Below are 13,887 nucleotides of genomic sequence, written 5' to 3'. Positions count from 1 at the left end.
TCTTCCTGTTAAATAAATTTCCATTTTTAACCTCCTATTTCTCAAAATCAGCATAACTATTGCTCTGTATTCAACAGCCACATATTATGCCTGGTCTGGATTATTTGCAACTTCTAAGAATTCACATTGTTGCCATGATTCTTAAAAATACTCTCGTTCTAACTTACACTGCAAGATCTCTTCAGTTTGAAGTATAAAATGCAGACATGCTCAGACATATTAACTGTGGCATGTTTGATAACAATAACAATTTTCCAATTTACAAACCAAGATGCCTTAGTTATATACTTAAGCTTACCACACTATTTAACCAATTAAATTTGTAAATCTTTAAGAATTACTTCTTACATGTACTTTCAAAGATTAAGACTTATCAATTATGTCTCCTTTCATACATAAGTGTTTCAGTATAACAATGGTATTACAATTCTTTTACTTAACAGATTCAGTTGAAGAAGGTGGAGTAAGAATAGAATCTTCTGCTCTATACTCCTTCCTTAAATGATAATGTGGACTGCGTGTGTAACGAGGTTTTATACCGACTGGTGGAGGTTGGGAAAAATTTCTTCTGACAGGATGCAATCTAGATTCCTGGAGGCAAAACATATAATACGGATCGATGTTTATTATCAATTCTGGTAAAGCTGGCATTATTAACCAAAGCTGATTATAACACCAAACCAAAATTAAACTTTATTCTCAAAACAAGGACTTGCACAATCAAACATGGCAATGTTTTCATTTTTAAAATTGTTAAAATGATCTCTGAATGAATTTAAATGAAATGACATAAAAACAAAACTGATCAATAATCACCTTCAGCATAGAATTGTGAGTAATTCCAAAACGATTTTATTGCATTTTTGCTTCCATACTTTCCCTATGCTTACAACACTTTCCTTATGCTTACAACACTCAAAACCTATAAAAGTTATTTAAAGCACAGATTATGAAATGGGATTTCACCATATATCATGGAAAAGTTGACAAATTCAGAATTTTTGGTTATACATTATATTCAGTTGAATTTCTTCTTTTCTTACCTCAGGCTAAGTTACTTACAGTATTGCAAACGCATTCCAACAAAACCTGCTTAAAATATTCACATATTGTGGCTATGTATTGGATGGACTCAGCAACTGGTCTTGGGCGCACAGCAATGAACTTTATGTGCTGCTGCAGGCCTTTCAGATGAATGTTGATTGAGGAAGTTTGGTTATACCAGTTACAAACATTTTTTGGCTGCATCATTTAAAAATGTTTCTCTTCTGAAAGTTGTTTGTCTGGCTGCAGTATTGGATAAAAAAAAGCCTCTATTTTGATGTAAGATGCCGTTGGAAGGTTGTTGTAGGAGCTGCTGCTAAGGAGGGGGACCTTGTTTTCCCAGAGGTGGGAATAGGATGTCCAAAAACAAAGGGGCAAAAAATCATGACCAGGGTGGGGATTAGTGGTTCAGTGCACATGCACCATACACGGAGTTCTACCTGCATTGCCAGAGTGTTTCAACATGCTTACCAATAGGTTTTTTTTAACTTATGCATGAACACTTTTAACCAAACTTTCAATTCATGATGCTGTACAATGAACTTTCCAGCCGTCATTTGTCTTGATTTAGCACCACTTTTATTATAATAACAAAAAGAGAACACAGTGGCAAAGTGGTAATGTCACTGGACTAATAACCCAGTCTAGGTTAATGCTCTGGAGATTCAAGTTCAACGAGCACATGGATGGAATTTAAAATTCAATACATAAAAGCCAGTCTCAGTGATGACCATGAAACTATCATAGAACCATGGGGCGCAAAACTGCCACCCACATCTTGTCTGTCTTACATGTGATTCCAGACCCACAACTATATAGTGTACTCTTAACTACTCTCTGAAATGGCTGATGAAGTCCACTCAGTTTAAAGGTAATAGATATAGGTAACAAATATTGTTTGGCCTATCCAATAAGGCTTACATCCTTTAGAAGACTAAAAAAAATTTGCTCATTGCATGTTTCTGTCTTAACAATACACAAGTTTTAACGCATTATCAAGATTGTGGATACACAGGAATTCATTGAAGTATGATGGTCATATAGCATATGTGTCACTGGGATAATGATTCAGAGGACCAGCCAAAGCTCTGGGCATACAGATTCAAACGCCTTCATGGCAACTGGTGGAATTTAGATTCAATTAATCTACAATAATAAAGCTTGTCTCAGTAACGGTGATGAAGAAAATTATGACTAATTGTTGCAGAAGTTCATCTAGTTCACTAATATCGGTTAATGTTAGAAACTTTTAATTGGTCTGATCCACATATGACTCAGGACCTACAGCAATGTGGTTGATACTTAACTGACCTCCCAAATGGACTAGCAAACCATGCAGGTCAAAACAATTAGGGATGGTTAACATATGGAGCCTTGCTAGTGATGCTCACGTCCCAGGAAAAACTGACGGAAGTAGTACTGCGAACACATATGAAGAAAAACTGAAACAAACAGAGAATGTGCGCAAACTTTCTCAATGTTTGTTTCATATCACCAGCATCTGCAGTACACGTGGCCCCGGCTCAAGAATGTCCAACTTACAAACACTCATATTTACAAACGCGATCCCAAACATGGTTATAAGTTTAAAGACCCATCATACAAACATTTTCTGCACTAAGGAACAGTTGCTTCCCGCTGTCCTACACTGTGTTCTGACTCTAGAAGTGAACCTGTTCGCAACCTGGGGCTACTTGTACTTTGCTTTTCTATGGAAAAAGACTACTGGGCACTGGGTGTTGGAATGCAAAGTGGTAGATACGTAATGTTGCACTCTTTAAATATATCCAGTAAAACAGCTGCCATCTGCTTTCTTGTTTCGGCATCTAGCTTTGCAGTGATTGGCATATGAGCAGAGAATAGCTGCCTAAATACAAAGACTGGAAACTGAAGGCAGATGTTTGCCAAAAATTGGCTAAGTGCCCATTTTGGGGGATTCACTGGCATACACGTGTCGCGCTACCTCCATGGACATGGTAGCAACTGCTATGGAGACCCAGGTTCAGCACACTCAGTGTCAACCTGAAAGCAAAGAATTACTAAAAGATTAATAAGGAAGGAAAAATCAGAGACAAAGTTAGTCATAAATATATAAAAACAGTTTCTTCAATTATTAAAAAGACTTAACAAAGTAAGTGTTGGTCCTGTAGAAAATGCATCCTGGGAATTAGTAGCAGAAGATAAAGAGATGGTAAACAAACTGAACAGATATTTTGTATTGGAGTCGGTAGAAAAGGTACAGGTAGCATCGTGGAAATAGCTGTAAATCAGGAATTCAAGAGAGGGAGCAATTCAAGAAAATTAAAAATACCAAGAGTGTAGTACCGAAGAAGTACAGCAAAAATTACTTTTGACCGGCACCTCATGAATCAGCACTCTTGATAAATCGACAAAAGTTATATACCCAAAATAGCGCAAGTTTATTGTACTATCGTGATATTGCAGCAGTCAGTTCAGGGTGTGAGTAAGAAGGCTCTCTGCCAATAATTTTTATTTAAACTAAAGTTGCATTTTTATTTAAGTGATTTAAGCTATAAGTATAACAGTGATGTGTATACCCCCTGCATTATGTTTCTATTACTTAGTGTGTGTTTTTAGATTGATTATGTGGACCTTTTGATCAATTGGTACACTCCTGGTCCCATAGGTGATGGTTAATAAACGTTTGGTGTCGTTTGCGACATGGTTGATGTGGTGGTTTGAATTTTCCAAAACTCATTAGATTCGGGGAAAGCCCCCTTGGATTGGAAAATAGCTAATGTAACTCCTTTGTTCAAAAAGGGAGGGAGACAGACAGCAACAAACTATACACCAGTTAACTTAACGTTAGTCATAGGAAAATGTTAGCAGCTATTATTAAAGACATTATAATAAGACACTTGGATATGTACAAGGTGATCAGGCAGAGCCAACATGGTTTGCAATGGAGAATCAAGTTTAACTAACTTATTAGAGTTCTTTGAGGAATAACGTGTGCTGTAGACAAAGGAGAACTAGTGGACGCACTAAACTTAGGCTCCCAGAAGGTATTTGATAAGGTGCCACATGAAAGGTTACTGTGGAAAATAAAAGCTCATGGTAAGGAGGTAACATATTGGCATAGACACAAGATTAACAGGCTGACGGGAAGCAGAGACTAGGTTTTTTTTTCAGACTGCTGGAATATCAGAAATGGTGTGTCACAGGATTCAAAACTGGGACTGCAACGCTTTATAATTTATATAAATGATTTGGATGAAGGGGCCAAAGGTACAGTAGCTAACTTTGCTGATGATACAATGATAGTTAGGAAAGGGATCTGTGAAGAAGACATAAACTGCCTACGAAGGAATACCGACAAGTTAAATGACTGGGAAAAGACCTGACAAATGGAGTACAATTTGGGGAAGTGTGAAATTGTCCACTTTGGCAGAAAGAATAAAAAAAGCGAATTATAGAAACATAGAAAGTAAGAGCAAGACTAGACCATTTGACCTTTCAAGTCTGCTCTGCCTTTTATGATAATCATGGCTAGTCAACCAACTTAATTGCCTGTTCTATGTTTCCCCCATAGCCTTTGATCCCTTAAGTCCCAAGTTCTATATTCTTGAAATCATGTAATACTTCAGCCTTAACTGCTTACTGAGGGAGCGCATCCTGCCAACCAGTTTTCTATCCATCTCAACACACTACCCATTTGCTTTAATTTTACACACTAATTTCTTATGTGGGACTTTGTCAAAAGCTTTCTGAAAGCCCAAATAAACCACATCCATTGCCTTGTTTTGTACGAGAATCTAGAAGTAGTTTAGAACTAAAGGGTGGCCCACTTAAGATAGAGATGAGGAAATATTTTTTTCTCTCAGCGGGTTATGAATCTTTGGAATTCCCTTCCTCAAAAGGCAGAATCTTTAAATATTTTTGAGGCAAAGGTAGATTGATTCTTGATTAACACACAGGGCAAACGGCCTATTTTTGTTCCCTATTCGTACAACTGCACTCCATCATTCTATCCACAGGTGCGCAGCATCAATGGCAAAGTGATAGGGGGATGAGAGACTTTGAACTCACTCCAAGTGCCCACTCTTCATAAAAAGAGTGTAGTGCAGCAGGCACTCAGCTGGAGAAGGAGCCTGTGTACAAGTCCTTCAGAAGTCTTGTCTCAGTACACTTAAAAGGTGTCCAGCTCCTCTACCTCCACTGTTCATGCACGCACAATCCTGTGGGAGTTCAAACAGAGGAGGGTGAACTTGCATCCAGATAAAACACACACAGCATGTCTGGGTCCTCTAGCACAAATGCCCCTAGGGTTAATTGCCCATGCTCCAAAGCCAAAAGGTTCTCTCCATCCCAGCTGCAAATCCTGGGACAGCACTTTTACTTGAGTGGGAGGGAAAGGAAAACCAAACCATCTGAGGGTACACAGAAGGCATGGGAGAAAATTAATTGTAAATACGGCATATTTTAAAATATACGTTTACTCCTCATTATAAGCTCTATGAGTGACAGTCATTGTAGCCAATAGCTACAAGAATGAAGGTAGAGAGGCTTAGCGCCATATGATGTTCCAATGTTGTCCGAATGACAGCTAATCTTTCCATTGTGCCCATACTAGCATGAAACTTAGTCATAATTGAATGAGTGGACATTACATGTTATGAAGGCTTCCACCAGTTTGTTACTTTACCTTTTATTAAACAGGAAAAACATAAAAACATAAACTGGTAGGCTGCATTTACAGTCAGTTTTCAGGGATGCTAGCCTCTACAGCATCAAAACATTAATAGGTGACCTCATGTAACTTAATTCCATTGAAATTAGGTTCATAGAGGAATCCTGCCTGCACTGGTTCGACTGATGCTGCGATGCTTTAGGATGCTGCAAATGTTGCTCCTTTTGAAGAACGTCTTAATTTTCTTACTCTGTGTATTGGTGTAGTGCTGACAGGTCTCATTACACATCACATAGTCTCAATGCATCCTCTATTTGTCTGGAGCAAAGAATCTCCTGTCTCTTCACTGTAACTCTGAACATTGTTTCTATTCATTTAATGCCCTCGTGATTTTCATGATTAAACCTACCTCTGCTACACATCCAGGCAGTGCATTCCAGACTTGCTGTCTGTAAAAGTTTTTGGAAGTTCCATTTAAATCTGTGACCTCTTGTTTCAAAGTTGCAAGTAAGATCTGCGCCACACAAATGCCAGGCAATGACCATTTCCTATAAGAGACAATCTAACCAGTGCCCATTACATTCAATGCTGTTACTATCACTGAAACTCCCAATATCAACATTCTGGGGCTTACCATTGACCATTTAGTAGACTGAACTCACGTCCTGACTCCCCAGTGCTTGTCCATCATCTACAAGGCACAAGTCAGGAGTGTGATGGAATACCTGCCACTTGCCTGGATGAGCGCAGTTCTAACGAGACTCAAAGAGCCTGACTTCATCCAGGACAAAGCAGCCTGCTTGATTGGCACCACATCTACAAGCATCCACTCTCTCCATCATTGATGCTCAACTGCAGGGTGTACCATTTACAAGATGTGCTGCAGAAATTCACCAAACATCCTCAGACAGCACCTTCCAAACCCACAACCACTACCATCTAGAAAGACAATAACAGCAGATATATGGGAACACCACTACCTACAAGTTCTCTCCAAGCTACTCACCGTTCTGACATGGAAACATATTGCTGGACCTTCAGTTTCTCAGGGTCAAAATCCTGGAACTTTTTCCCAACTGAATTGTGGGTCTATCTATAGCATATGAACTGTGGTAGTTCAAGAAGGCAGTTCACTACCATGTTCTCAAGAGCAACTAAGGATAGGTCAGTCTTGCTCATGTTCCTTGAGTGAATAAAACAATATGTATACAACATCAACAGCATTACCCTCACCAACCTCCTCTGTTAATTATTCAAAAAATTCTAGCAAGTTAGACAAACATCATTTTCCCTTAAGAAATCCAGCTGGTTCTCTTTAATTAATGCACATTTATCCATGCGATTATTAATTCGATGCCAAATTATTGTTCCTAGATGTTTCTCCACTCCTGAAGCTAAATGACTAATTTGTAATTTCTGGGCTTATGTGTATACCCATTTTCTTTGAACAAGAGCACAATGTTTCCAATTCTCCAGTTCTCTGGCAGAATCCCTTGACCAAAAAGACTAAGAAATTATGGGCTTCAGCATTCTTGGAAGCATCTGATACAGTCCCAGTATCTTGTCAATATTTAAGTGCTGACAGCTTATCCAATGCCTCCTCATTCAATTTTGAACCCTTCTAGTGACTGAATTTCCTCCCCAATCTAGGTAATTTCTGCTCCCTTGGTAAAGACAGATGCCAAATATTAATATCATACTCATCCATATTCTGCTTACGGTCTTTAACAAATTCAATTCCTCATTTTTACCACACTGTTACTATTTATGTGTCTAGAGAAGATTTTGGGATTCTGTTTTAAATTAGCTGCCAAGTTCTTTTTATAACACTTTTATTTTCTCTTATTTGCTTTTTCATTTCCCTTTTGAACCTTCGCTGTTCAGCCTGTGCTTTGAATGTCATTTCTTTCTTCTTTAACGTAATTTTTATCTCCTTTTTCATCCAGGAACTCTGGATTTCTTTGCCCTACCTTTTGATGGAATATACTTTTGACTGTTCCGAACCACGTCTTCTTTGAAAATAGCTCATTGTTCAGCTATAGATTTTTCCACCAACCTTCTAGCTATCCAGCCCAGCTCCATTCTGTCCACAGTAAAGTCAGATCTCTGCCTCTGACTCCACTCTGTGGATTGTCCACTGTTCTTCTTGACCATTATCCTAAACGTTTTGATTCAATGATCGCTGTCCCTAAATGATCTCCCACTGACACTGATCTACTTGGCCAACCTCATTCTCATAAACCAGGTCTGGCACTGCCTCCTGCTTTCATTGAGACTAGACACATAATGGTGCAGAAAATTCTCCTGGAGCACAATCTAGGAACGTTTGCCCTCTCTGCCCTTTACTCCATCACTATCCCATTTTTACATTCAGATAATAAAAGCTCCTCATTATAATAACTCTAATTTTTTTTTATCTCTATATGTAATTTCCTTGAAGATTTCTTCCTCTACAACGTTCCTACTAATTGGTACTACTAATTCCAACTAATATAACTTTTAGTTCCTTAGCTTTAAGCAAATCAGTTCTCTACTGGAGCCCTCCAGAACATTTCCTTTCTTCAACAATAAAATGCTCTCTTCAATTAAAACCACTACCCCATCTCCTTTAAAAACCCAAAGAACTGTGGATGCTTTATATCAGAAACAAAAACAGAAATTTCTGGAATAACACAGCAGGTCTGGCAGCATCTGTGGAGAGAAATCAGAGTAAACGTTTTGAGTGTGGTGACCCTTCCACAGAACCGGACCCGAAATATTAACTCTGATTTCTTTTCACAGATGCTGTCACACCTGCTGAGCTTTTCCAGCAACTTCTGTTTTTGTTTACCTATTCCTGTCCTTCCTTTCTAGCTTTCCTGGACACCTTGTATCCAGAAATATTTACACCCAGTCTTAATCTTCTTTGAACAAGATATTTGATACAGTCATAACATAATTCCACATGGTAATCTGCACCTATAACTCATCAATCTCGTTCACAATACTCCTTCATAAAACTCCTCAGAATTGAGGAAGCGCCTCTGGACCTGAAATGATAACTCTGATTTCTCTCCACAGATGCTGCCAAACCTGCTAAGCTTTTCTAGCAATTTCTGTTTTTGTTCACAATACTATTGTGTATTCACAGACAGGTACTGTAACACTAGTTTACAATATTTCAATTTCTCCCTTATTCCACCTCTAACAATTAACTTACTATTCTTTATTCAAGTGATATTTAAGTGCAATTTTGTGCACCCTGATATATTTTCTCCTAGTTCTCACTCTCCTGCTGATTTAGTTTAAACATTCTTCAACAGCACTGGCGAAATACTTTGTTAGGAGCTCAGTCCCTACTCTGGTCAGATGCAACTCTTTTACATGTGTCAACTCCTGAAGAGCCTGTCCTAATGTCACAGGAATCTAAAGCCCTTCTTCATGCACCAGCTTTTTAGTAAGGAACTCAGCTGTCCCATGCTCCTATTTCTGTATTCACGTCCACGCTTTTAAGGTCCAGTTCCGAGGAAGGGTCACCGGTCCCGAAACGTTAACTCTGATTTTTTCTTCATAGATGCTGCCAGACCTACTGAGCTTTTCCAGCAACTTCTGTTTTTGTTGCTAATTTTCTATCTTACTGTCTAACCTCTGACTGTGCCATCTACTGGATGGTGACCATATATAGTAAGAAGAAGCAGGATCCTTCTTATTGTATGATTAACATCCAGTGGAACATGACTTCTAGGTGATCAACCTTCCCCAAATGAATGTCTTGCAGCTGCTTTGTGATACCTTAACCCCGGCACAGGGAGGCAAATACAATCCTGGAGTTGTCTACGATTCAAAGAAATTCCAGTCTGTTCCCCTGACTAACGAATCCCCTACCAGTTTTGCTCTTTTGCACTTCTTCCTTTCCTCCTGTATAGCTTAGCCAGTTGTGGTGTCAGGGGCCTGGCTCTTGTTGTACTCTAATGAGAAAGTGAATAGCAAACATTTTACTACCTGCCTGTTTCTATGGACTGTCTAGCGTTCACTCAGTTCCCACTTGTCTGTATGTTCCTACTGGTGGTGTTACCACCTTCCTAAATATGCTATCCACCTAGCCATCTGCCCAGCAGATGCACCACAGTGACTCCAACACTTGAGTTTGAAAACTCAGAGCTCAAGATTCTGCAGACAGTGACACTAGCTGCATGTGTCCTCATCTTGGTTATGTTAAGTGTCCAGCACTCCCACATGATAGGATGGGCACTCTGCATTGGTGAGTTTCCCCGTATTACCTTAAGCTTACTTTAGGACTATTGGAGACCAAAAAGTGGAATTGTTTGCCTATTACCTTTTTTCCGTGTTTAAGAGTTAGAACCAGTTCCTATAAAGTGAAACAGTTTAAGTAAAAAGCAAAGGAGCACCTCCTCACCTAAACCCCTCAACTCAAACTCCCAGCACTTTGCTCAATCAATACAGTATTGAGTATTAAATTACCAAACTGACACTGTCCTTATTGCTAGAGCATTTAAAATGGAGATGCAGACAATGTTCTGGAGTTGCACGTTCAAACACTGGTTTGCCCTCAACTGGGTTAATGTGTTCAGCTTTATGGTGCCACACTTTAGAAAGGATATGGAGGCATTAAAGGACCTGCAGAAAACGGAACGGGATGAAGGACTCTCCTTTTGTTGATAGATTGGAGAAGCTCGGGCTGTTATTGTTGTGGAGAAGGTTGAGAGGAGATTTGATACAGACAGCCTTCTGTGTTGTAACCATACAATTCTAGCTACCATTCTACATAGCAGAAATAAACAACTATACACCCTTTCATATTCCCTTAGTGCTTCTCTTCCATGTACCCTTGTTTAGCCTAATGCACTTATATCATGCCATCCTAAAGCTGTAGCAGGTCGGCAGGTGACTTTCAGTGAAGGAGCCTGTAGGTGGCCTTTACGGAAAACCTGGAGTAGCTCTGGGCCCTAAGATCCAGGTTTGGTATGTAGAATCTCAGCATAGGTGGCAACGGCCTGGACTGACTGACTGAGAGGAAATATCAAGGGCACCAGTGGAACAGAGGACTAATGCTATCGTCCAGAGAAAGAACAGAGCAGTATTGTGCTCCATAAGCAATTGTCATTCTTTCAGGGTGGCAACTCAACAATCTGTTCGAGGACAAATTGCTGGACAGTTGAGACACCTTGCAAGTCTGTAAGACAGCAAGCTGACTTTGCAATATAGAGCCTTAGCTTTCATTGCAAAAGTGAAGTTTAGGTGGCTGCTGCTTCAGCACAATGACCAGCCTTCCTTGAGAAGCTCTACATCAAAATCTTCAGCTGAATCTTGTACAATGGAACTATGTGTGTGACTTTACCCTCCATGAAGTGCTATCATTGCTCCTTGTTCTGGTTATAGAGTCTACTTATGCCATTGTCTCACCAAATGTAGGTTCCACTTCTAGTCTATATGTGCAATGTCAGTATTTGAGAATGTGACTGTATGTGTGAAATCATCCAATAGTACTGTGTTTTTATTACTTGTTTCACAGTATGCTTATTTTGTGCAGCAAATCTGGGTGAAATGACATGGCAATGACTATTTCAGCAAACTCCCACAATAACCTGCATAATCCTCATGGATCATAAAAGCAAAATATCATGAATGTTGCAAAGCTGAAGTAAAAATGGAAAATGCTGGATATACACAGCAAGTCTGGTAGGATGGAAAGATCAAAGATCAATGGCCCCACAGAAGTGGGAACAGAGGTGGAATGGGCGGGTAAAATGGTCCACGGTTGTGCTGGACTGACTCTCCAATGTCTTCCTGACTCCAACTAACTTTACAGGATGCAGGCAGAGGACTGGATCAGTGGTGGATACATCAACAGCAGACAGTTAATTAAGGTCATTAAATAGTGAATTGTCAGCTTAGGAACATTGCACAGTGCTGTTTTCCACTGAAAGGATGGTGGAATAGATCTTCTGAGCCTATGGCTCATCCATTCTGTCCACTTTTCTTTTAGTTTCTTTTCTTTTATTCCATCTTTTCTCATTTTCTTTTCTTTTTTATTTTACTTGCCTCTTGTTGAAGAGCTTTGTTGCGGTGATGAGTGAGCCCAGTGTGGTCTCGAGTGGGCCCAGCACAGACTTGTGGCTGTGGCAAAGGCAAGTTTGGGTTCCCAGTGGCTTCTGTATCAACAAGGCAGTCTTAGTGCTGACTCATGACTGCTACAACAGAGGTGAGATTGGGTTCCTGGCAGCGTGTGTGTCCAGTGTAGATCCATGGAGATGGCGGTGGTGAGTCTGAGCCCAAGTACAAAACCTAGCAGCATCAGCAGTGGCTGCATTAGCGAGGTGGGTCGAAAGCGGACTCAGTGGTGGCAGAATTGAGTTTGGGCCAGTGTGGTATCCGGGAGCATTGGTGACATCTGCCCTGGGGAGGTCCAACAAGGACCCATTGTGGTGAGGGCATTGATGGAGGCAAGATGGTGGTGAGTGACGACTTTCATCCCAGTGGCAGCGAAGGGGGCTTATGCCTGGTCACCAGGTCCAAGGTGGTGCACTTAACAAGAAGGACTGTAAAGTTGAACACTTTTTCTTTATTTTTCAGCCTTTATATTCTATACTTTGGTTTATTTTTATGTTTTAAGATGACACCAGAGAGTGTTGACACCATACATCATTTCTCACTGTGTCTTGCAACAAAATACACATGACAATAAATGAATCAAATCAGAATGCACAGAATTGAGTTTCAACTACTCCAAACAAGACATGGTCATAAAAGTAGTTGAGTTCTAGAGGAAACTAACAGCTATACTTGGAAACTGTCTTCAGGCCTTGTCTTGAAGAAATGATGCTATGAGTTTGGATGTACTGCAAAGAATCAAGTGTTGCTAATGAAAGGTGTCTCCCAAGTCTCCGAAGGCAAGAAAATGTTCTCTAAGGGCTTATTACAATGGAAGCTTCAGATGGCTTTGGAGTCACCTGCTTGTTGGATAGTTGCCAGCAAGAACTGTTCCCCACGATGCCATGTTTTGCAGCAATGAGCAGACAATCACAAATTGTGACACCAGTTCTTTCAAGAACTGCAGGACTCATCCATCCTGATACATTATTTTGTATGACAGCATGGCTTTCCTTCTCTGCATGTTGTCAATTATCAGTCATGTTATCACATAGGTCTTATTACCTAGCAACCACCCTTTATTCTGCATAGCTGAAAAGCAGTTGGTTTAGCATACTGCTCCAACAAAGTGTTTTCATCAAAACTGCTGCTGGAATAATGAGGATTGATTTGTATGACTTGCTCCCTATGGTTATGTTCATGCTGATCAAGGAGGAGTGGAAACTTTTCAGTTGTAATACAAGTTGACATGTAAAATGTGCAAAACAATGTACGAGCAGTCATTTGCATTCTGCAGTATTTGGAAGCCTGTAACCCAGAGTTCTTGCTCCGTCTGCTCCTTTTTGGCAAAAGAAAATTAAATGTATAGTGCTGGAAGATTGGAAAGAGGCAAACGTCATTCCCTTGTTCAAAAAAGGGAACAGGGATAACCCCGGAAATTACAGACCAGTTACTCTTATGTCAGTGGTGGGCAAATTATTGGAAAGGGCTCTGAGGGACAGGATCTATGATCGCTTGGAAAGGCACAGTTTGATTCGTGATAGTCAGCATGGATTTGTGAGGGGTAGATCATGCTTCACAAACCTTACTGAATTCTTTGAAGAGGTGACCAAACACGTGGATGAAGGTGAAGCAGTGGATGTGGTATACATGGATTTAAGTAAGGCGTTTGATAAGGTTCCCCATGGTAGGGTCATGCAGAAGGTAAGGAGGCATGGGATAGGGAGAAATGTGACAGATTGGATTCAGAATTGGCTGACCCTTAGAAGACAAAGGGTGGTAGTGGACGGAAAATATTCAACATGGTGCTCGGTTATGAGTGGTGTGCCACAAGGATCTGTTCTGGGTCCTCTTCTATTTGTGATTTTTGTAAATGATTTGGATGAAGGAGTGGAAGGGTGGATTAGCAAGTTCGCGGACGATACGAAGGTGGGTCACGTTGTGGACAGTGTGAAGGGCTGTTCTAGGTTACAAAGGGACATTGATAGGATGCAGAACTGGGCTGAGAAGTGGCAGATGGAGTTTAACCCTGAAAAGTGTGAGGTGATTAATTTTGGAAGGACAAACTTGAAAGCAGAATACAGGGTTAACGGAAAGATTCT

At 40.1% G+C, this 13,887-nt stretch overlaps 1 protein-coding gene across 1 annotated transcript in view; it reads right to left on the bottom strand.

Annotated features, from left to right (window-relative positions):
* Positions 1–432: 432 nt before the first annotated feature.
* Positions 433–13,887, bottom strand: part of LOC109921024 (protein boule-like) — a 122,620-nt gene continuing 109,165 nt past the window's right edge. The window contains exon 11 of the mRNA XM_048599214.1: positions 433–591. Coding sequence (XP_048455171.1) covers positions 433–591 — 159 coding nt within the window. The remainder of the gene's footprint in view (positions 592–13,887) is intronic.

The sequence above is a fragment of the Rhincodon typus genome, chromosome 7 (genome assembly GCF_021869965.1).
Source record: "Rhincodon typus isolate 14 chromosome 7, sRhiTyp1.1, whole genome shotgun sequence".
In the NCBI taxonomy this organism is placed as follows: Eukaryota; Metazoa; Chordata; class Chondrichthyes; order Orectolobiformes; family Rhincodontidae; genus Rhincodon; species Rhincodon typus.
This window is presented reverse-complemented; position numbering and strand designations above follow the sequence as displayed.